The 25342-nt window shown below is 43.6% G+C and overlaps 1 protein-coding gene across 16 annotated transcripts in view; it reads right to left on the bottom strand.

The window, feature by feature from the left end:
* The window catches only part of NRXN3 (neurexin 3), a 1630631-nt gene that overhangs the window by 1584432 nt on the left and 20857 nt on the right, over window positions 1–25342 (bottom strand). For 8 of the 16 annotated variants that reach the window (XM_025391720.1, XM_025391722.1, XM_025391730.1 and 5 more), the window contains exon 2: window positions 23572–23577. The exons of 6 other annotated variants lie outside the window; for them this stretch is intronic. In XM_025391720.1, the coding sequence (XP_025247505.1) occupies window positions 23572–23577 (6 nt within the window). Of the gene's footprint in view, window positions 1–10541; window positions 10560–23571; window positions 23578–25342 lie in introns of all 16 variants that reach the window. 2 more of the 16 variants (XM_025391727.1, XM_025391719.1) reach the window with 1 other exon arrangement.

The following is a 25342-nucleotide window of genomic DNA, read 5'->3' as shown; positions in this document are numbered from 1 at the left end:
CATATAGGATTTTGGCTTTTCTGCAAGCTTTACACAGCACTGAGAATGGATTGAATAGTTGGACTGATGATGATGATGATTTCCAGAGACTCAGAAGAGAGAGATCCTGCTGCTAATTCTCCAAGATAGGGGTTGCCCAGATTCCAGCCTCTGAGTTTTGTCTTTCCTTGATACTACCATGTTCTGTCCTCACGACCAAGCCTTTTGTGGTATGTAATCATACCAGCCAACTCACTGTTTGCCACTAGACCAATATTGTTCTTATGGCATGGTGGCTGAACTGAACAGAAAGGGTTTCTTCCTATCATGCCCATGAGTAACCAACAGCTTCTATATGGCCTAATTATTACAGGGTAGGGGAAAGAATGTCTCCAGCCTATTCCCAAGCTATTCCATCTCTTAGTGGGGAAGGAGTGGTGAGGTTTCCTTATGCATTCATGCCATGGAAGACAGAGAGACAAAGGTAGTTATGCCCATCACTCTAAGGGCTAAGGGAGCAGCAGTAATGACTTTTAGAAAAGAATCATTCCAAAGGAAAGAAAGTCTTTGCTCTCCAGCTGTCATGAACTTCCCTAAAACAGTTCTTCATTCATGAATAACATGAAGCTAGAAGGGACAGCTGATGTGCTAGATAAAAGCACTGCACCCAAATAGATCACAGTGTGCTGGATTTAACAAAGTCAAAGAATGATCCCAAGCTTTAGTCAAATAAACCAATTGCGCAAGTCCAGGAAGGGGAGAGAAATGGGCACAAACATAGTAAAGACTTTCATTGACATTACAATAGTAAAGACTTTCATTGACATTAAGTTCAGTTAATACTATAATCTTTTTTATTAAGGCTAAGATGTTTGGTGCTGTCATTAATAGATACCTAGTCTAGAAAAAGGGAGTCCAGGCCAGGCACAGTGGCTCACGCCTGTAATCCTAGCACTTTGGGAAGCCGAGGCGGGTGGATCACCTGAGGTCAGGAGTTTCAGACCAGCTTGGCCAACATGGCAAAACCCCATCTCTACTAAAAATAAAAAGTTAGCCAGGTGTGTTGGTGTGTGCCTGTAATCTCAGCTACTCAGGAGGCTGAGGCAGGAGAATCGCTTGAACTGGGGAGGCAGAGGTTGCAGTGAGCTGAGATTGTGCCACTGCACTCCAGCCTAGGCAACAGAGCGAGACTCCATCTCAAAAAAGAAGAAAAACAAACAAACAAAAAAGGGATCCTGAGACCACTCTACAATGAACTGAACTGATCCCAATCATATTCAGAATACTGTATGTGATGAGGGCATCCTTCTTTGGAAAGGATGCAGAAAATAAAATGTGTCATTTTTTAGAGAACAATGACCTGGAAGAAATAATTAAAACTGCTTGTAGGAGAATGCTTTAAAAAAAAAAACAAAAAAAACTGGAGATGTTTTAGCCTTTAGAAAAGAAGATCCTTAAAGACAAAAGCCCTGTCTTCAAACACTAGGAGTGTAATTAGAGCTATTCTGTGTGTCTCTAAGGGCTGGAAGCCATACAGGTGGTGGAGGCTATAGCAAAGAGGGATACGAAAGAGCTTTCAAACATTCAGTGCTGTTGGAATGGAATGGAAAAGCTAAAGGAGCAATGAGTTGCTCATCTCTGAAGGGGTCCAAGCCAAGTCTGAATTAACTCTTACAGAAGAGATTCAAAAATTAGTTGCACAGAGAGCCTTGACAATCTATTGGGCCTCTTCCTTCCCTGAAATGCTGATTCTAACCACAGGTTTATGAGCACCTACAATATCGCAGGTAGTGGGGATACAGGCATGGATAAATCTCTGTTCTCAAAGAGTAAGACACTGCTGCCCTTCAAGTTCCCATGGTAGCAGATAAGGGGGCCAGAAAATACACAGCTGACTATGGTATATCATCATGATGGCTTTACTAGCCGTATGTCCTAAAAGCCATGGGAAACTCAAGGGAAGATTACCATCCCATCCTCCTTTCTACCTCCTCTTCACAATCTCCCACACTACGCATAATATATGTGAGTGTATAAAATTGCGGTGAAGAGCGAAGCTTTCAGGTCCCTTCACCTTCAAGATGACTTTATTTTAAAACAGTGATTCTCAAACTTCAGTTGTATTAGAACCACCTGGGAGAACTATCATAGTTTAATAAGCCTGGATCTCATTCATTAGCTCTCCAAGTGATTTTGATGCATACCAGAGTTTGCAAACCACTGCTCTCAATAATCCAAAGCCTGGATTCAAATTCTAGCTCCACCTCTCACTAACTGTGGGACTTCTGAGCAAGTTAACTTTGCACTTCCTTCTGCCTCTCATCTGAAAAATATCTGTATAATTTCCCGCCTCTCATCTGCAAAATATCCTTTCAGAATCACTGTGACAGTCACACGTAACCACATAGGAATACACTTAGCACAGTTCCTAGCACACAGGAAGGGCTCAAAAGCATGTAGTTATTGCTGTCATTATTTAGGGGACTGGTCTATCTAGGTCCTGTCTCTGCCCTGCCCTCGGATCTCTTGCCAACACCATTTCTCTAATAAGCTGGCAGCACTAGCAGACCACCTGCCCATTGCATCCTCGGATGCCTCCCTACATGGTCACAGTCAGCTAAGCTACCCCATAAAAGGACCCACTGCCCTCGACTCTCAGCTGCTTTCTACCTCCTCACTCCTCCTGAGGCCTAGCCCAGCAAACTGACAAGCTTAGCCTCGTCCTTACCAGACCTTCCTAGGCAGGTCTGCAGACTGGGAGGGTCTCCAAGGCTGTCCCAAACTAGCTGTGTGGCTTAGCTGAGTCACACGGGAGGTCTGTTGCCTCATTTCCCCCTCCTGGACAGGGAAGGAATTGCTCTGGAACAGTCTCTCAATGGCCTCATCAATGACATTTTGAGCAGCACAAATCTTTGAATGAGGCTCTCCTGCATATCACAGCGCATTTAGCATTCATTGCCCCTTCCTTCTAAATGCCACTGCTGCCCCTCCACACTGGAGCAACAAATAAACACCTCCGCCCATTTGGCAAGGTCAGGGGCAGGATATCACGAATGATTTTTCCAGCTAAAATTCTGGCCTTGCCCTCCAGAACTGGGAAATGAAATATGACCATAACCAGTACCCCAGTGGGTCTGCCTGTCTAAGATAATAAAGGAGGGATTTCTAACTGCTCTAGAAAAAAGCACCAAGGTCCAGTGATCTGCATCCCTGAGTGAGCCCAAGCTGCAGGCAGGTTGAGAAGCAGCTCCTTACTCACACTTACTCATTGAGAACAGCTACAGCAGCCAGGGGGGTCTTCCTGGGCCCCAGCCGGGCAATTGGCTGGGAGTTGAGCACTGTTAGCCTAGCTGAGGGCCCCCTTCCAATCTAATTACACGCAAAGGAGGTAGATTTCCCTGCAGCCTCCATCTCCCACTGAGCCAAGCCCAAGATGGGCACTGAATAAAGATTCATTCAATTACCTTCTGTCTCAGGGTGAACCCCAATAAAAAGCGGACTTTCTTTCAGCGGGATGTGGGATAAAACAAAGAGCTGAGTCCTAAGCACTGCTGATTCATTCAGGAAGCGTTTTTCTGTGCCTGCGATGTATTGGCACTGTACTAGGCTAAGAGGACACAGTTGTAAACAGCAGTGTACCTTTGTGCAGTGTACACTCTAGTGGAACTCCCTAGGAGATGTCTCCTGGGCCACACCTACCAGGGTTTGCATTCTGTTCCACCACTTTTTACTGGGTTGTATCAGTGAGGTACTCATTGTACCTGAGCCTCAATTTGTTCATGGGTGAAATGGGCCAAATAGCAATTTACCTCCTAGGGATGTCAAAAACATTAAATGAGGCATGTAAAACTTAATATTTCCATGCCTGGCTTAAAATACAAGCTCAAAAATTTCAAGTGTTTTTTCTCATAAGGTAATAAGGAAGAAAAGCAAGTAGGAGTATTGACCCAAAGAATAGCAAAGAAAAAACAAATATCTCATAGGCACTACTAGAGTTAGAAGGTTTCAGTCTTTGGTAATGGAGAAGGCATTCTCCTGGTTGCTATTCCCCAAGGTATCTCAGTCAGATGATCTAAGCATACAGCTTCAGAGTCAAAGAAGCCTGAAAGGTCATCTGATTCTAATCTATCAGGTTAAAGAAAAGAAGCCTATTTGCCCAGAGAGGTTACATGACTTGCCCAAGGGCGTACAGCTCCTGGGAAGAGTGGCAGAACTACCAAGCAGAGATTCCAGACCTGCATTTACATTCTGAAACTTACCATACCTGCTTCCGACCTTGGGCAAAGGATGCAATGTCTTGGAGCTCAAGGTTCTTCATTGGTGAAGTGGTAGGTGCCTGGCACACTGTGGGTTCTCTACAAAATATTGATCTCCTTTGCCCCCTTTTACTGGTTCCTAAGCCCCACTTGAGAACAATGGCTGGGATCTAAGTTTGAGGGACCTCTCCACTGGAAGCACAAAGGGCAGGACAGATAGGAGAGAATATGCGGCAGGAGAGAACAGCAGATGTGTTTGGGGAGGTTCTACAGCGCTGTGCAGGAGCATGCCTCAAGATGATTAGGGAGACCAAGACAGCTACAACGGTGAGTTGATTTTCTGTTTTTAAAAAAACCTTTCTGAGCCAAAGTATCTTCATCTATAAAATGGAAACATGTGCTTAAAGGATCAACTGGATAACTTATGTGAACCCTGAAAATCTGAGGTCTCAGTTAATTCAGAAAGTTTATTTTGCCAAGGACCCACTGGGACACAGCCTCAGGAAGTCCTGCTGACATGTGCCCAAAATATATAAAACAACTTAGTTTTATATATTTTAGGGAGACATGAAATATCAATCAATATATGTAAGAAGTACATTGGTTCGGTCTGGAAAGGTGGGACAACTTGAAGCCAAGGCAGGAAGTGGGGAGGGGGCTTCCAGGTCACAGATAGGTGAGAGATGAATGGTTGCATTATTTTGAGTTTCTGATTAGCCTTTCCAACAGAGGCAATCAGATAGGTATCTATCTCAGTGAGCAGAGGGGTGACCTTGAATAGAACGGGAGGCAGGTTTCCCCTAAGCAGTTCCTAGCTTGACTTTTCCCTTTAGCTTAGTGATTTGAGGGCCCCAAGATTTATTTTCCTTTCACATTTGTAATAATAGCTATTTCATATATGGTTAACTATGTGCCAGGCACTGTTCTAAAGACTTTACATGCACAAGCTCACAATCTTCGAAACAACTCCGTGAGGCAGGTTCTCTTATTCTCCCTATTTTGCAGATGAAAGAAGTAGAACCCCCACAAAGGTAAAGTAACTTGAATAGGTCATAGTGCCATGATAGAGACAGAGGTGGCAAACTTTTGTTTAATAAGGAGCCAGATCGTAAACACTTCAGGGGCTGTGAGGCTCTATCACAACTATGCAACTCTGCCTGTGCAGCTCAAAAGTAGCTGAAGACAGGCCAGGCGAGGTGCTCACACCTGTAATCCCAGCACTTGGGGAGGCCGAGGCAGGTGGACCACAGGAGGTCAGGAGTTCTAGACCAGCCTGGCCAACATGGTGAAACCCCGTCTCTACTAAAAATACAAAAATTTGCTGGGTGTGGTGGCACACACCCATAATCCTTGCTACTTGAGAGGCTGAGGCAGGAGAATTGCTTGAACCCGGGAGGCAGAGGTTGCAGTGAGCCAAGATTGCACCATTACATGCCAGCCTGGGTGACAAGAGTGAAACTCCATCTCAAAAAAAAAAATGTTAGCCGGAGACAACGCATAAAGGAATAAAGGAATAGGTGTGGCTATGTTCCCGAAGAACTTTACAGGCATAGAAATTCAAATTTCATAAAATTTTTGTCTTACAAATTGTTCATCTTTTGACTGTTTCCAGTCACTTAAAAATGTAAAGCCCATTCTTAGCTTTCAAGCCATACAAAACCAGGCTGCAAGCTGGATTTAACCCTCAAGCTATAGTTCGCCAACTCCTGCTCCATCCTATGCTATCTCACCTTACATCTACGTGAAAGATGTAAGGTGTCAGACAGAGTGTGCCTGAACAGTGACCAGCACAGACTAAGTGGTCAGTAAATGCTCATTCTCGTTCCCTTCCCTAATCTCGTTCTCCTTCTTCTTCGCCACAACCAGATCAGATATCTCATTTTGCGCCCAGCACAAGAGAGGAAGGCGAGGACTTTAGCGAGGTGGGCTGCAACTTCTCAGTAAAGAAGTTACTGAGGAGTGTCCCAAAGGGGAGGAGAGAGTGGGAATTTGAGCTCGGTGTGGCTCAAACTTTAATGAGTATATACCTAGAGGTCCTGATAAAATGCAGATTCTGATTTAGTAGGCCTGAGAATCTGCTGGTCGGTCCTGCAGGTCACCCTGTGAGCAACAAGCTTCAAGGGCATCCCCTCTGTGTCCACAAACACAAGTCAGACTCGCGCTGCCTCCAGGCTTTGGGTTCAGGCTGGACTGAGTGGCTCCCTGGAGACAGGGCAAGGTCCAGGACATATAATCAGGTCCCCTCCCCAAGGACAGCCTGAGATGACTTACAATGGAGGAGGAAGACAATATGGGGCGGAGATCAAGAGCGGGTAGGGGAAGGCTCCAGCAAAGGCGTCTGTTCCTTTGGCAACAGCAGACAGAGGCCTCCTGGGGGCCCAGCAGACAGGAGCCCCTCCCGCCGTGCCTGCCAGGGCTCTGATGGACGGAAGCAGGAGGCCTATTTCCTCATCGGGCCTCTGAATAACTAGGGCACTTCCACAAGGTCACAGTTATTCATTTAAATTCCAGGTCTAATCAGCAGACAGAGCTTGAGAAATTATCCCTTCTGAGGAGAGAGGCTGTCATTGGAGCACCATAAACAGCCCCTCCAGACAGGAGGGACAAGCACTGAGGGAGGGGAGAAGAAGGTCCCAGAATTGTTCCCTGTGCTCTAACCGACTATTCGACTACTCTTGTCTCTTCGTCACCTCCAAATGGCTTCCAGAGAGTTCTGGAACAGGCAAAAGGCAGGGGAGGGTTTAAGACAGGGCAGAGATGCCCATCTCTGCCCTACAAGCAGCCCAGGAAGACCAGTGACAAATTCCAATGTACAAAAGCATGGGATAAAGCACCTGACAGGGGTCCCTGCCAGGCCACAAATGGGTTACATAGCCTTAGAGAAGTCCCTTCCCTTCTTGGGCCTGAGTTTGTACTCCTTGGACAGGATACCCTTTAAGCTCCACCATGTCTTGGAACCCTACAAACTCAAAATTTCCCATGTGCTTGTGGCCATACTTCTTGTTCAATAGAAATTTTTGAGGTTAAACTCTGTGCCATGTGCCAAGCAAAGAGCTGGGAATGCAGACACAAATAGGACACAGCTTGGCCCACAGCTCTGTCATGTGAAAAGCAGGGTCTGGAAGAACAAGAGCACAAGCTTTGGAGGCAGACAGATCCGGGATCCTGGCCTAGTCACTAGCAGGAGGTGACCTGGGCAAGTTACTGAACTCCCTGCAGCAACTTTTCTCCCTCTGTGCTGAGGATGGTAACACCAACCTGGAGGGGCTGACAAGGAGGGTTAAGAGAATGTCAGAGCTGGGCTCCCAGGCCCTCTTCAGCACCTGCCAAGTGCTTATTGTTACTGTTATTATTCTGAACCTCCTCCCCAAAGGCTACAAGGAGGGAATGTGGATTTCACCCCATGAAGTGGAAGAAAATGTGCCTGCCCCTTTTTCCTGGGTGCCCTGGGCTCTTGCTCCAAGTCCCCAGCCTGTCTCTGGGACCTTGGGAAAGGTATTGCCCACCAGGCCCCATCTCAGACTTTTACATTAGGGTTACTTCTAACTCATCTCCTCCACATGTAAAATTAATCAATTAATCAATCGTCCCTTTATAGTCTTCCAGTGGCCTCTGGTAAATAGTTACATTAGCTCATAAAATCCCCAATTTGTCTTCCTGAGGGGAAGGAAAGAAAAGGTCAGAGAACCACTAAAGGCTTCTTGTTTCAGAACCACAGTGCTGCTGGCTCCAGAATGCCTGGCCAGGGGCTCAGAGAGGCAGGAGGCCCCCACTGACCTCAGCCAGGGCTGGGCATGCTCAGGCCACCTCCTGCCACGTCCAGGGTCACAAGGGAAGGGTCCAAACCAGTGATTTGCTTCAGGCTCAGAAACCACGAAAAAGCAAGGGGTTGGTAGGGCAACAAGATTGGTAATCAGCCCTTGACACCTCAAGGACAGAATGAAGAGCACAAGATCTGAAATTAGGCTGCAATCCCCTCTTGGCCCTGCCACTCAATAGCTGGGTGACCGTCACACATCATTTAACTTCCTTGGGCCCCAACTTCCTCAGCACTGAAATGGCGCTCAGGCTACACACCTCAGAGGGATAAGAGAACAAAATGAGACAATAGCCATGAAATTGAAATGGTGTTGGTCAGGCTGATCATAGTTGCTGTTATATGAGGAAGGGTGACTCACAGACCTCTACCCCTTTGAAAGGATGGCAACAGGCCTATGGGTCCACTGTGTTTCACTCCGCCATGTTATCTCACCCAGGACCAATATGGCGCCTGTATGAGCACTAGAAAAAGATGCCCCTTTGGTCAGAGGCAGCCGCATGGACACAGCTTGGCAAGAGGAACAAAGGCTGGATTCATACCCCCATGCACCCCCTTGGCTGGGAGACCCTAAGCAGGGCCCAGCTCTATGTGATGACCCCGGTCACATCTCTACTGGGAACCAGAAAGAGAAGAAGCCACGTGGCACTTTACAAACAAAACAAGGTGTTGGGCTTACTCCCTCGCTTCCTTGAGGTTTCCCAGCAAATATCATCTTATCAGAGGATACTTCCCTGACTGCCTATTGTAAATTAGGGACTTCTCCTCTATCCTGCTTCAATTTTCTCCACAGCACTTCTCACCCACCCCCTGACACTATATATATGTAATATATACATAACATGCATATATGCGTGTATATATGTATGCATATAAAGTATGTGTATATATACATAGATATGTGTGTGTCTGTGTGTACATTTTAGATCACTGTCTACCTCTGTCCAAAATAAAAGGTCCATGAGGGTACTGACTGTCTTCTGTTTTGTTCACTGTTTTGTCCCCATGGCCTAGAACAGTTCCTGGAACATAAATATTCGTTGAGTGAGTGATTGAACTAAAATATTATTAAATAGAAATAATAAACTTAATGGCATCTTCCTAGGAAATGCTGTCCTGGGCTTTGGTTCAAATACCAATTATTTTCAAAGGTAGGGAGCAGGCAGGAAAAAATGGAGAGAAACTCTCTGCATTAAGTAGAATAACTGTATTCTACTTTTATGTGGTGTACGATCCCACATAGAACAATGATCAGAAGAATGTTACTTAAGTCTGGTTGATTATTTTAGATATTTAAGAACAATAAAAAGATACATTCATTCAGAAAGAAGGCTGCTAATAAAGAAAATGTCATATTATCTCTAAGCAAAAACAAACAAATAAGCAATAGTCTCATTAGGAAATACTTACAAAATCTTTAATCACTGAGAATTTTCACTCACGAGTCCTAGCATGTTCCAATGGAGAGTCAAAAGTTCAAATCCCAGTGCTACCACTGACAAGCTCTATGACCGTGGGCAAAACTGCTTAACCTAACAGGCCCTAAATTTCCTGTACATTAAAATGAATATAATGATACTTATCTTGTATTAATGCTATAAAAAAAATTAAATATTAAAAGGACTAAACAAGAAAATATGTGAAAACACCTGAGATGATGCTCCCTTCCTATTTGGTCAAGTTAATTATTCTTTTTAACTCAAAGTTCTAGCCAGTTCAGAATAGTCTCCAAACTATTCTAAGTCATCTGACACTTATCCATAAATGTTTGCATCAGTTCACATGATTCTATGTATGTGTGTGTGCATATATATTTGTCTATACACACACAATGCTTAAAACCAGGACTCTGGATGAAGACACACTTTAAAAAGAAAAATGCTTAATTATTATAAAGGTGGTTCTTTTATTTTTTCCATTGACAAAAACCATTTATTCAAACCATCCCACTTTTTTTTCCACAGTGAGCATGTATTATTTACATAACCAGGAAAAACAATAAATATTGCTGATTTCCTTGTGAAAAATACATTTCTTAGAATAAACAGAAAGAAAGCTCCTTTCACCCACATCATATTTTCCATGCTACGTATGTCATATCTTCTGCTTTCAACCATATGAAGCTACAAAAGATAAGCAGATGTGTGGAAGACAAAGCAAAACCTGTTCATTAAATTGGAGAATACTTATCTAAGAACATCTTTACAAATACTTTCCCAAAAATGCTCATTTTCTGAATCACCCAGAAATACTAAGGAGAAGGAAGTTATTATATTAAGTATGAGAACCATATTCCTTTGGTTTTAAAATGGTTCTTCAAAACCAATACAAATCCATTAATTCGAAGCATTTCTTCTTCTAAACCTAGATCAGTGAAAATGCAATATACTCAGAATTTTGTCTCTCTAAAAGTCTCACTCAGACTCAAACCATGCACAATCTAGCAGAGGGGAAATTCCCACAGCAGCTGTGCAAACACAAAGACTCACCTGGACCTTGACTGACATCTGTGGCAGCATTTTCAAAGGGAGGGAAAGGGAGAGGAGAGAAAGGGGGAGAAAAAGGAAGAAGAGTGTTAGCAGCACACACACACACAATGCAATATGCACTTGCATGACTATCAAGTTCATGCAAGCCCCAAAGGTACTCAGCTTCTGAGCACTTAGTTCTACCTTCACCCAAAAACCACCCATGCAAGCCGAGGGGCCAGGCTCCCTTTTCACTTTGCATGTAGCAAGAGAGGTAAGCTTCACATCTGTCCGGAAAGACATCATCCTGGAATCAGATAGGGCTTCAAAGAGCCAAGCAGACTGGAATCCTGCAAGAATATTGGTTAAAATATTCTGGTTGATTTCTGCACACTGACACCAAAGCAAATCCTCCTCCTCCTCCTCTTCGGATACCAAACACTGGACATGAAGTCAAGCAAGGTTTCCCAGCAGAGAGAAAAAGTAAAAATGGACCACTCCCTTGAGAAACAAGCAAAAGAGGCATAACAATTAAGAGCAAGTTACAGATTTATTCGCCACATAGGACTGAAGGACATAAGATCACAAAATATTTACAAATCCCCCCCCTCCCCAGTATACCCAGTGACCACGCTTCATCACAGACAGCAGTGTGTGTGCATGAGATTGTGTGTGAGTAGATCATTCATCATACAAATTGAAATCCTGCCTCCTCCTTTAATTTTTTTCCTTGTTTTTCACCCCATCACTAATGACAGAAATTGCCATTTGAAATCACTTTTGACAACTACGAATAAACACCCAACCCTAGAAAGGTTGATATTTGAATTAAGCCAATGAACTTTCAGAAAATGAAGAACGCTTCACTCCTATCAGCTCCATGAACAACATAATCTCCTCATCCTTTCCTCAGATGTGAAATAGAATTGGGCTAGGGAAGCATAACCCAGAGCAGCCCAAGGCACTGTTAAAACCCCTAGGCCCAATCTGAGAGGATATACCACAGCAGAGGAGAAGGAACAAGGGGCTGCTTCAGGAAACCACTGACCAACCCGGCAGTCTTGGATAGCTCACTTAGAATCACTGAACAGTGGATCTGGAGTAGCCACAGACACTAAGTACCTAGTTTAGTTCTTTTTTGTAAAGATGGAGGATGAAAGAAGTAGAGACCTGTACTAGGTCACACAGCTACTTCAGGGGCAGAGACTAGAAAATATCCTAGATCTCCTGAATCCCACCCAGTCCATCATTCCATTCAACTGAAGCCTAGGTCCCTCAAGAGCATACAGGAACTGAATTTGGTTTGCAGATTAAAGCGATCATGCTGAAGCCCTGGGGAAGCTGGGTGAGCGTCTCCCAACTACCCTATGAGTGGGTCATGGTTTATTCTCTGTGCCTCTAATTTGCTGCCTGAACAGGATGGGTAATGTTCTTCATGCCAACCAATAATGAAATGCCTGCAATCAGATTTGTAAAGTTCCAGTGTATCCTTAGGGCTCTTGTCCCAGGAAAATCCAGGTGCTGACCAACTAAGCTGTGGCCCAGAATGAAAGAGAAACATACCCATAGCAACAGCTGAGCACTTCTCTAGCCCCCACCCTGCCTCCCCTAGAAGCTGTATCTGCCCAAAGAAACTTCTAGAAAGCTCTGAATCATGCCTCAGCCACACCCCCCCTTCAGGTTTTCTAGTGTGTTAGATTTAGGGATGAGTGGCAGGAAGAAGAGAAGAGGTGGAAAGGGAAAAAGTGTTGTATAAATAACTAGGCAGGGCCATTAACTGTTATTGATGGATTGCCTAGAATAGATATTAAAATACCCCTTAATTAAACAGGATATCAAACTATTTACATGTGGCTGAGTTCTGTAGCAGAAGAATGTCAACACCATTGCTCATACAAATAGTCTCTTTAGGGACACCAAGTCCCAGGGAGACAGAATTCCCTGGAACTCCAAAGGTTTTTCAGTACCGGTTACTAGCCCATTGGGGATGTGGTTATGATCTCAAACTTCAGAGACAGACAGGTCTGGGTTCAAATCCCAGCCTCTCTGTGGCCTTGGACTCATCATTAAACTTCTAAGAGTCATCTTCCTTGGCTATAAAATGAGAATGATATCAGAGCCTCCCTCATGGGGGTGTTATGAGAATTAAATGAGATTAAATACTTGTAAAGCACTGAACTAAGTACAAGGCAAATGCTACATAAATGTTAGTGACTCTGATTGTTATCAGTTTGAATTACCACAGACAGAAATACAAAAAAATATTGACCAGATGGCTCACTGGAAACACTAAGAAATCACAGGAATGAAGCCAGTGATTTTGGTTCCACTTTTCTGCTTACGAATAAGGATGTCTGCTCCTGATCTCCCCTCCCTCTGGTTCTTTCCCACCCCATTCCTCAGTGCGAAGTGAAGGAGTGAACAGAAGCAAGGATCAAAACAAATTCCATCCTTATTTCTTTTGTTTTCCCTCCTCAAGTCTCAATTTGGCATAGTTCTAGTCCTGTATGTAAAAATACTACACCTATTCCTGTCAAAGAGGGGCAACAATCCCACCAAAAACAAACAAACGAACAAAACCTTCTGGCTGGGGATCAAGGTCCAAGCTCAGTTCCTAGCTGTGGCACTGACCTGGAGGCAGGTCTGAGCGTTATTCCAACTTTAGGACTAGAGACACATTATCACCTGGCCCCTGGCCCAAGAAGCAGTGAGTGACCTGAATCTCGGGACTCAATTCTGACTAACAGCATGAAATGGCGAAGGCAAGAGGTAGATGAAGGAGGGGGATGGCTAGCAAGTAAAGATCAAAACCTTAGCAGTGTCCATCTGCCAGACTGCCTATCCAGCATCCCCTTCCTCTTCTGCTTGTAACAATCCTCAGCTGTTTCCCAGGGAAGCCTCCCTTCCCAGCCTTAGCCCACGTGGTTTGCTAGAGGTGACCCACTCCCACTTGAGCTCCAAGGGTAGTAGTCATGTGACTCAGTCCAGGTCTTGAGAATATTCTATCTCCAATAATTGGCTCTGGAACAGACACGTGACCCAAGCCCAACCAACGAGAGTCGACCCATGGAATTTTACTGGAATTATCAGGAAATGGGGTGCTTTCATTTCTCTAGAGCTGCCATATTCCATCTTTGTTACCACGTGAAGACAGCTTACCTAAAAATGTGGGGAGCATAGAAGAAAACAGCTTTTCTTAATAAGGGGATTAAGATTACCTAGAACCAAATCCCAGCTCCACCCCTTCATCTAGAGGCAAGTATCTTAGCTTCTCTGAGCCTCAAACTTCTCATGTATAAATGGAGATACTAAAAGTATCTATTTCTGTGAGTTTTATCAATGAAGATCATCTATTCACCATTCAATACATATTGACAGAGCATCTATCATAGGCCAAACTCTGCTTTAAACATTGGAGACAGAAGCCGAATGAAACAGACAATACCCTTGGGTTTTAATGGGAATAAAAACAGATATATAAAGTCAAATAGTGATTGGAGCCATGAAGAAAGGAAAAGTAGAGTAAGTGCCAGCAAAGTATCCCCATTTTAGAGAAGGTAGTTAAAGAAGGTGTTTCTGAGGAAGTAATATTTGAGCTGATACCTGAAGAAGGTGAGAAACACTCTTATGTATACCTGACAAAGACTATTCAGGCAGGGGAACAGCAAATGCAAAATATCTAGGCTGTATCTGCTCAGTTAGTTATTTCTACGTTATGATAGAAAAACCGAGGACTGGCTCACATTACCTTCCCTCTCCCACCTTCCCAGCTCTACCATTCACACACGTCCTCAGTAGGTAACAGGTACTCAATAAATATTCGGGGGAAAAAGTAATCCTGATGAAAACTAGCTCTGGCCCAGTTGCAGCTATCTCCCTTAGGATCTCCATGCTCTAAACAGTAGGAACAAAACAGGAAAGAAAGAATTGGAAACCCACCTCCATCTTTCACCCACTCTGTTCAGCATCACAACCAGGGAAGAAGTAAATTAGGGCATTCCTGCCTCCACTCAGAGCCCCATGGACACTTATTGCATATTCAACAATAACTTCAGCCACAAGTGCATATGTTCAGCATGGTTATCCTCAAGTCCAAGGGAAACAATTTTCTGCAGTTTGGGGAACCTGGTTCTTCTAACCTGATATGGTTTAGCTGTGTCCCCATCCAAATCTGATCTTGAATTGTAGTTCCCATAATCCCCACATGTCACTGGAGGGACCCAATGGGAGATAATTTAATCATGAGGGCAGTTACACTCATGCTACTCTTGTGGTAGTGAATAAGTTCCCACGAGATCTGATGGTTTTATAAGGGGCTTTTCCCCCTTTTGTTCAGCACTTCCCTTCCTGCCACCATGTGAAAAAGGACATGTTTGCTTCCCCTTCTGCCATGATTGTAAGTTTCCTGAGGCCTCCCTAGCCCTGCAGAACTGAGAGTCAATTAAACCTCTTTTCTTTATAAATTACCCAGTCTCGGGCATTCCCTCACAGAAGCATGAGAACAGACTAATACATTACCACTGGGGGCAAAAGAAAGGACCCATCATTCACCACTATTGCACTTGCAGAATCTAGCTCAGCCGGGGTAGTCCTCCCACCTCACCCTTCATTTGTACTAGATCATCTGGACAGGTATGAGTCCAAGTTTCCCCGACTTGCTACTTCAACTCCCCCATGCCTCTGGAGGAGCTCTGGGGAACATGGGACAGGCTGCACAGCCAGCCTCCTGTAGGCGAGTCCCAGTCAAACCTTCCGGGACCCCACCTGGTGAACTCTGCCTTGAGTCTGACCTATTTTCTAGGAGAGAAAATAGAATACAGATTTAAATGCAGTGGCGCTCTGGAAAACTACAGGCCCAGCAGTATGAGAAAATAAAACAGCAGGAGGTAGCTGAGGAAGTGTGCTGGCACAGGGGAAAATGCTACCACCCCTAGATCAATCTTACCTGGTTTGTCAACTGCCTTTTCTTCTGCAATCTGCCCCCATTTTCGTCTATTACAAATTGATAAACACATATGTATACACACATATTTACCTGTGTATTTCCTCTGGCCAGTCCTGGGGCCCTATGCTGCTCCTCCATACCCAGACCCCAGCTGGTCTAACAGTAGCATCCACAGGCAGAGGGAGCTGTACAGATGAGACCCTCGGAAATGGGGACGCAGCAAGGCAAGGGGTCAGAAACACCTGCAGCTGCATCCCTTCTGTCTGCCTTGCTTCTGCGTGACAAGAGGAAGGGCTTGGGGTCGATTTTTATAATACTCCTGTCCTCTCATATATGAAGGTAATAAAATCACCAGCTAACATTGACTGAGGGCTGTCTATGTGCTAGGCACTGTTCTAAGTGCCTCACAGCAACCCAATGAGGTAGGAACTATTGCCACATTCATTTTACAGATAAGGAAACTGAGGCACAGAAAGCGTAGGTAACTGGTCAAAAGTCACACAGCCTGTGGAGCCAGAGCCTGAATCCTGGAAACCCAGCTGTGGATTCCCCTTTCTCTCAATTATCGTCCCGGCAGTATCACCCCATCAGAGGGTGAACGTGAGGACAAAATGGGATAAAAGCAATGTTAATCCTAATAAAGCTCATGTTTATTAAGCATTCTCTGTGTGCTGTTATACAGGCTGGAGTCTGTGTATGGGGAAGCAGCACTGGGCCCCAGGATGGCCTGAGGAAATATCTATGTAAATATGTGTATATACATATGTGCATATTGATTTTTTAAGAGACAAAAAGTGGGGGTAAACTGCAGAAGAAAGGACAGTTTACAGCCAAATAAGATTGATTTAAAGGAGTTGGCATCCTACCCTAGTCATATGCATCATCTTATTTAATCTTCATTATAACCCTATAACAGGTAGAAACATTATTCATCCTGTTTTACAGATAAGGAAACTAAGATCTAGAGAAGATGCACTATGATTATACCTCTCAGACTCAGTAGCGCATCAGGTAAGGGTCAAACTATATTTTTCAATGTAAGAGCAAACCAGGACAGAAACCATTTGACCCATGGAACTACAAATTAGGTATGAGAATATCAGGCATCTCACGGAAGTAAGAAAAAGGTATTGCAAGAGTCAGAGGAAAGGGGTGAAATGCAGTAATGCCATAGGCCTGAGCAACTGGAGCCCCTGCCCTGGGCTATATATTTTAGAGGGGCCCACTGTGTTCATTCTGCACTCACAGAAGAAGCTGCTTGCAGGAGTTGTGGGCTTCTACAGGCTGGGGCATCACATAAACATGCATGAGGGCCTTCCTGGTGCTAGCAGTGAGACAAGGGAGGCTGGCCACTGGCCTCCATGTATAGTCTTGCCTCAGGCTCTCAGATAGCAGGGCAGGTCTTCCACTGAGGATTACACTGAGCCATAAAGTTAGAAGGAAAAAAAAAAAAAAAAGGCAAAGACTGCACCTCCCCAATGGCCTATTGACTCCTGCCCCCCGGGAAGATGAGCATAAGGTTTTCCCTTCTTCTCCAAGAACAAACACAGAAACAATTTTTTTAGTTAAGAACTAAAGCAAACTTCCAGCAGTGAGGAGGCTGTTTCCTTCGTTCTAGGGCTCTTTCTGGCTCTCAGTGTCTGAGCTCTTCAAACACAGGAAGAGTTGTCTCCATAAAAGGCCGGGTCGTGTTAGCTTTATCCCCGACATAAGGGTCCATTCATCTACCTTCGTAGAGGGCTGAGCCCCAGAGCCCTGGTGCTGTTTGCTTTTGTTCTTTGATGCTAATAACTCCAGATTGCAAGACAGAGCATCAGTAGCAGCTATATCAGGCACCAGTCAGCCTGGGCAGGCAGCGGCCAGGAGGGGAAGAGGAAGGACCAAGGCAAGCATTTCTGTGGGCCGGGTCATTGCTGTACTCAAACACCTTCAGGGGCTCTCACATACTTGCAGTGGCTCTGGCTTGAGGAACCAGGATTTGACTGACAGTTGGGAGAAGAGGCAATCTAGTTGTTACAGATATAATCAGAGATCCGTGCAGACAGCCTTTTTTTTAAAAATTTTTTTATTTTTTAATGCTTTAGAAATTTTGAGTACAGGCATGGGAGTAAGGTAGCCTGGGGTTTGAATCCTGGCTTTGCCACTTGTCACTTAAAATATTTTTGGCAAATTTCTTAGCTTTATGGTCCTCTTCTGCCACACAGGAGTAATGGTAGTAAAGTCAGTTCTGCCAGAAGCATAGATGCAATCCTAAAAGTCATTTTGCTGTGCAAAATCAGACAGTAAAAATCACAGAGCTTAACTGGAAAGATGAAGTTGGGGTGCAACACCTATAAACTTCATCAGTGACATATAATAAAATAGAGGAAGCAGTTTTATACATGTTAAATCACTAAGAAGTACATAAGTACTACAATAAATATGGCACTTTTAACAGACCTGAAGTTTGTCTGTGAAAGTGGGAAGCTTATGAATTGTTGTAAAGTGTAGGAAGAGGATCTCCTGGAATTGGACACAAAGTTGAAACATCAGTTGTGGGGTGGGACTCACAACACACATGGTAGCTGAAGTTGCTGGTACAGGTTTGAGATGTGTACACTTTGAATGTTCCTACACAGCTTGCTTCTGCTGGCTAGTTTTCTGCCTTCACCTAGTGTTTCTTATGGACAAAATCATGCATAATCAAAAGCGGAATTATTATGCTCAAAATGTTCCCTAATATCAATTGAATTCGAACAAATTTGCATTTTCAAAACAAGTGTTATAACAGAACTGATTGTCCCTCATTTATATGACTATTATGAGGATTAAGTGAAATAATCCATATAAAGTTGTTCAGCACAATGCCAGGCACATAGTAAACATTCAAGAAACTTATTGAAATTATTACAGTTTCTGCTGGCTTGTTGACTCATCTCTTGTAAACTGAAAATGACAAGTTGAGCTTCTATTGACCTGTTTAAGCTTTGCAAACAAAAGGCATTTTCAGCCGAATAATATTTCCCAGCCTTAGGCCGTGAGGTTGGCACCTGCAGCAGTCTCCCACACAACAGGGTGAGGGCCTTGGGAAAGTCCTCATAGCAAATGGGCACTGCCAGGGAACAGGATGCACATATCAACTTCCTAGGGAAAGAAATGGATGCTGTCCTTCTCACACTGCAGCATGACCCGCCAGGGAAAGGAATACACATCTGCATCTCAGAGGACACCAGGAAATCAAAACAGAAACTGGCCTAAATCAGAGGATGTCCCATCATCTGGTAGGAGAGGGAAAAGTGTATCATAGGAGGAGAGAGAAATCTGTCAATTCCTATGTTGGAAAACACTCTAGACATAGACATCTCCAATTTCTCTGCCCTCCTCTTAGATCGCATAGAGGTTAAGAGGCAGGTTCTAGAGTCAGGTGGACTTGGATGACAATCCTGGCTCTTGCACACATGAGCTCAGGCATGTTAATCAACCCCTTCGAGCCCTAACCTCCCCATCTGTAAAATGGGGACAGTCTACTTGCCTGGCAGGACTAATGTAAGCATTATAAAGAACTAATGTATGCAAAAGCACTCAGCAAGGTGTCTGGCACACAGGAAGTAGTCATTGAGGTTGGCAATCATAATTATTGCATTACTTGACCCCAGTGATTTCCTTGAGACAGAGGATCTGCCCTCTTTCAAAGAAGTCCCTACTCTCTGGAAAGACTCCGACTTCCCAGAGTTTAGGCCAATAGGATGAATGTTCTAGCAGAAGCAGGTGGGTCTCCTAGGGTTTCAGTGGAGGTGAGTTCTGCAAACTTTTCAATTCAGTACAAAATAAAGTGCCTTGGAATAGGAGGCATACCATAGCTCCTCTGTAGGAGGTGCTGATACAGGGTGTGGGACAGAGCCCTCAGTTTGGAGTCAGAAGCCCTGGTACTAGTTTTGCTTTCCCAGTTTTTTTGAATTATGATAAAATACACATAACATGAAATGTACCATCATAACTATCTTTAAGTGTACAGTTCAGTGGTATTAAGTACAATCGTAATGTTGTACAGCCACCACCATTGTCCACTTCCACAACTCCTTTCCATCATGCAAAACTGAAACTCTATAGCTATTAACACTAATTCCCTTCACCCCCTCCCCTGGCCCCTGAAGACTAACAATCCACTTTCAATGTCTATGAACTTGACCATTCTAGGTACCCCATATAAGTGGAATAACACAGTGTTTGTCTTTTTCTGACTGGCTTATTCCATTTAGCATAATGTCCTCATGGTTCATTTATGTTGTAGCATGTATTAGAATTTTCTTTCTTCCTGAATAATATTCCATTGTGCGTACAGTCCACATTTTAGTTACAGAAGCCCTGGCTTTGAGGCCTGACTTCTCAGCTTCCTACTAGCTGTGTGACTTTCACCAACTGAGCCTCTGTGAGTCTCATTTTCCATATCCCCAACTACTGGGAAGAATGACACTAAGTGCATGTCCAGGTTGCTGCGATGTTTGAATGAGGCATAAATATGTAAGTGCTTTGTAAACAACAGAGTGCTATATCATTCATTTATTCAGTCCAGAAATACTAATGAGGGGCAATTCCTTATTAGCCAATATGCTAGATCTTAGTGTCAAAAAAAGGTTTAAGTGGGATCCCTATTCACAATAACATCATAAAAGAAACTTGAAAAACATGATCCAGAAGACAGTGGGGCAGGGATTATTATCGATTATAATCCCTGCCACTGACTGAGGGCTTCCTGTATACCAGGCCCCTACAACAACAGTGTATGTAAATAACCTCATTTAATCCTACTGATGTAGATACTGTTGTTATTCCACTTAACAGACAAGGAAACTAAGGCTCAGGGAAGTTAATATGCCCAAGTTCACGCATCTCATAAATAATAGTCAGGATGTGAACTCCGATTTCTCTGACTCCAAACTTCTTTTCCTTCCCATAGTACCACACTTCCAACCACAAATATTTCTTCTCTTACTGGTCTCACCACCCAAATCTATCATCCTTTAGGACACAAGGACAAATTTCAGGAAATTAGTGTGTGCTTGCTGAGACCATTGGAAAGTATAGAAGGAATTGATGGTCATTACGTATTTTAGAGTATAATGTGCATTGTTGTATGTGCAACATCCGATGCTGCATGGGATCTCAGGAGCCACATTTCAGAGAAAGGATTACAAGCTGGGGTAGTATATCCAGAACTAAATTCCATAAAAATACAACATCCAGCAAGATGTGAACAGGTGTTCTTTGGAAAAAAAAAAAATCTGTGGTACACTAAATTTAGAAAACACCAAGTTTGTTTTTTAATATCCCAAGTCTTCAGAAAACTTCATCTATACTAAGGTACACTGTGGAGTCCAAGAGGAGATATAGTCCATAGGGGATATATGTTTTTAGGTCACTGAAAATTCTCCCTCAATCTCCCCATTAAAAATCTAGTAACATCTCACAGAACACAGTTTGAGAAAGGCTGGCTTTGGGATTCTCAGAAAAGCTGGGAAGGTTTATAGTTTACCACAAGCCTTTATCCTCATCCTTTTTTCGTCCTCATCCTGACCCTTTGTGTCTGGTTCTACTCAAAATAGCTGCATGCCAGACACTGACTTAGGCACTGGAGACTCAAAAAGACGGCTCTGATGCTGTTAGTCACCAATCTCATCAACCAAGAGACAATGTCAACATGATAGTGTGGCTCTACATGGTCTTCTATTACCATACTTAGCACTAATTGGGAGTTTAGAGTTGACAGAGAATTCTTCAAAGTCTTTGACTGGAAAAACCTTAAAATGTCCCCCTAGGATGGACAGCAACAACTGAGTGGAGAGAAATCTTTTATTTTTTTAAGAGACAGTATCTTGCTGTCACCCAAGCTAGAGTATAGCTGCATGATCAACTGGTCCTCCCAGCTCAGCCTAAGTAGCTGGGACTACAGGCACATGCCACCCTGGCTAACATTTCTTTTTATCTTTTGGTACAGAGAGGGGTCTCACTTTGTTGACCAGACTGTCCTTAAATTCCTGGCCTCAAGCAATCCTCCCACCTCAACTTCCCAAAGTGCCAGCATTACAGATGTGAGCCACTGCACCTAGCAGAGGAATTTTTTGTAAAGACATTTCACCATATGGGCCGATGGTCAGATGGACACCCCTGAGGGCTGGGCTCACTGAGAGGTATGTAGAAAGTTTTGAGCTCAAATGCCAATACTGCTATTCATTATTTGACCTTGGATAAGTCCCTTAAACTTCATCTGTAAATTGGGAGTCATTATATCAATTCCAGAGTTGTCAAGCTTATCAAAAGAGGCAATTGTTTATAAAATGCCTAATGACCTGCCTGACACCATGCTCAGCACATATTAATTCCCTGTTCTTTGATTGCTGACATCCTGGAATACTGTGTTAAGAAAGAGTTTGAAGCTACACATGGGCCTGGGATAAAAAGAAGTTTACGGTTGATTAACATGGTTTGCAATGAACTTGAGAAGGAAGGGGTAACATATTGGCTCAAGAGAGCATTCAACTGAATGCCTCCCAATGGGTCCTTGCCCTGACAGAATGAGTTTCTAGTGACCTAGGGAACCCCAGAAGAAAGCAAGTAGCCCTACTAGAAGACTCTCTGACTTCTAAGCCCCTTGGCAGCTTTTCAGCTTTCCCTTGTACCCCTCCATTTCCCCCATTTAAAAAAAAAATGAGCAAGGTTGATTTCTTCTCCTTTGTAAAGTAAGGAGGTGTTGTAAAGCTCTGGACCTAAAATAATCTTTTTTGAGTCTGAGGTCCATGCATATTGCCTACTAATGAGTACCAGTCCCATTCCGAAGGCTCAACAGGAGTCGGCAGACCCTTTCAGAGGGAGCTCAGAAACCCAGACAAGGAGACGTTCTGCTTCCAAGAAACACGGAGATTAGGCTGGGCATGGTGGCTCATGCTTGTAATCCCAGTACTTTGGGAGGCCAAGGTGGGTGGATTATGAGGTCAGGAGATCAAGGCCATCCTGGCCAACATGGTGAAACCCTGTCTCTACTAAAAATACAAAAATTAGCTGGGCGTGGTGGTGCATGCTTGTAATCTCAGCTACTCAGGAGGCTGAGGCAGAAGAATTGCTTGAACCAGGGAGTCAGAGGTTGCAGTGAGCCAAGATCATGCCACTGCACTCTAGCCTGGCGACAGAGTGAGACTCCATCTCAAAAAAAAAGAAAGAAAGAAAGAAACACAGATTAAGAGGAGAGAGAGTCCCTAAAAAGAATTTCAATTTCACATTCACATATTAATAATATGCTTTGTGAGTTATAATTAGAATTTTTATTAATCACTATTTTTATCTTATAACTTCTGTTGTACTCTAAAGACAGTTTAAAAACAGTGAAAACAAAAAAAGGGGGGTGTTTCTGAGATTATTTCAGAGATAATACAGAAAAAGCAGAGAATTTGAAAAGCGGAAGAGTCTTAGGATTTCAAGTAAGGTCCATTCCTTTCATTGTACAGGTTCATTTCATTGACATATATTCATTGCACATTATCTATGTCCCAGGGACAGTGCTAGGCACTGGGGTGATGGCAGATGAACAAGACAGACACAGGTCTTACACTCTTGGAGCTTAGAGTCTAGCCAGGAAGATGGGCCACAAATAATCATACAAGCAATTAATTAATTATAATTGTGATCAGCGCTGTAGAGTTGTCCAGGACACTTTTAGGCACAGAAGAGGAAACACAGATCCAAGAGAGAGGAATTAACATGTCCACTCAGCTGGACAATGTCAGAGCTGAAATCAGAATTGAGGTCATCTGCATCCCGGGTCATTGCTTTTCCCACTGTGCCTCTGCTGGGGTACCGGTACCCTGGACTGGGGGTCTGGGAGAAGAACCCAGCATTAAGAGTATGGTGGGAGCAAGCACTGGATTTAGAGGTGGTGTCAGTTCTAAAAGTCACTAGTTCATTGAATGACCTTGAACTCTTTGTGCCAGTATTTTCTACTATATAAAATAGAAGAATATATTTTAGGGGGTTGATACTCAAATGAGATAATGTATATGAAAATGCTTTAAAAATACAAAATACCATACAAATGTGTTTTATTGCTAACTCTTAATATATCATCTGCCTCATCACTGTCCTCTCCCCTCTCCACAACTCTAGCAGGCATCAGGATGCCACCTACTACCACTGGTTTTGGGTAACTTGTTGAAAATCTATTAAGTCTAACCTACTTCTACCTCCCCTAGTTCATTATCCTCTACACACTTTTAAACAGGTGCACCCTGAAAAAAAATTGTAAAGCAAACTTACAGGATTCTCTACTCCTGCTCCTGCCCTACAACTTCTCAATAAAGAAAGGACTCAGTGATAATCTATCACCAAAAGCTTGTGTTTATAAATGCAATAAAATATTTTTAGTATTCAAAAAAAGAGTATGGCAGTGGCAACTGGGAAAGAAAAGCAAGTAGCCAAATTTCTCCAGCTTTTGTAGAGAAACAACAGTGTGAACTTGGAAACTTATCTCTAAGCCCAGACACTCACTCATGCATTTTAGCAGTGGGAAATGGTTTTAACTATCACACAGTGGGGTCTTAAACATTAGAGCCTTCAACCGTCAGGACAACAAAGACGGAGAGGGGACCCCCCGCAAGAGGAATTAGAAAGGGCAGAGATGGGTGGTATAGACCCACTGCACTGGCTGAGCTCTAATCTATCTGCTGTACTTTGCTTTGGAATTAATCAAACAAATCCCCTGATAAATCTAAGGCTGTTATTAGACAACACTAATATCCCCCTTAGAGTAATCCAGACAAATACATTCAGAGACAGAGGAGTCCCAAGTGGTTGCAACACATACCACTTTCATGTTCGCACATATCCACATAAGAACATGTGCATGGGCACTGCTCCCCACCCCCTCACCCCCAGATGTCTGCTCCCAACAGCACCATCGGCTTCTACCCTGCTGGCTTCAGGAAAAGGGAATGAACTGAAGGATGGAAGAACAGGGCCCAGATTCCCTCCCCTCCCCAACTCTGCCACTGACCTAATTTTCCACAAGAGAGGATTTTTCCTTTTTGGTCCTGCTTATTTGTAAATCATGCCACCCCAGTGCACACACAGCTTAAGGCGGACCTAGCTAGGAAGCACAGAGAAGTCAAGAGGCTTGGAACTGTGGCCCCAGCTGCCATTTCTTGGGGAGGCTGGGTCAGTGGAAATTCTGTTAGCTCTGCAGAGGGGTTGGGAAGTAGAAGCTAGAAGGAGGAAGGCACAAGGTCAAGCTCATCTCAGTTTTACATCCTTACTCTGCCCCTCACTGAACAAGAGGGGCTGTATATTCTAAAGTGACCCAACAGACATCTGCTGCCCACTTTATGTACGACCTCGGGTAAGTTTCTTAATCCTTCTGGGTGGCTGGTCTCTGTAAACAACACAGGCTATTTTGACCCTGATGTTTTGACTCCTTGAATATGTTTTGGACACACTCCTGAGAAACTATTAGGAAAGGGACTGACTTTAGTTGTAGGAAAAAGATTTGGTTTTTCAAACTGCAAAAACTGACCCGAAAAAAAATTAGACCTGTCAGGAAAATACACACACACACACACACACACACACACAAACACACACACACACACAAAATAGAACTGACAGCAGCTAAAAATGCACATGGTGAAATTTGTTATTGACTAAAAAATTGAAGAAAGAATCAAACATTCTTGACAAAATCTAGACCTGCAAATCTGATGTGAGAAAATTGGATGTGGTAGAAATAATGGCCACAAAAGAACATTCACAATAGTAGAAGCTGTGTAGGTAAAATTTGATAGGCACAGAAAAAATAACTGATTGATGAATCAAATCTTCATTATAGAATGCACATGGAGCAGAATTGATCTTGTTA

Source organism: Theropithecus gelada, chromosome 7b, assembly GCF_003255815.1.
Source record: "Theropithecus gelada isolate Dixy chromosome 7b, Tgel_1.0, whole genome shotgun sequence".
In the NCBI taxonomy this organism is placed as follows: domain Eukaryota; kingdom Metazoa; phylum Chordata; class Mammalia; order Primates; family Cercopithecidae; genus Theropithecus; species Theropithecus gelada.
Note: the sequence above shows the minus strand (reverse complement) of the source record. Positions and strands in the feature narration are given on the sequence as shown.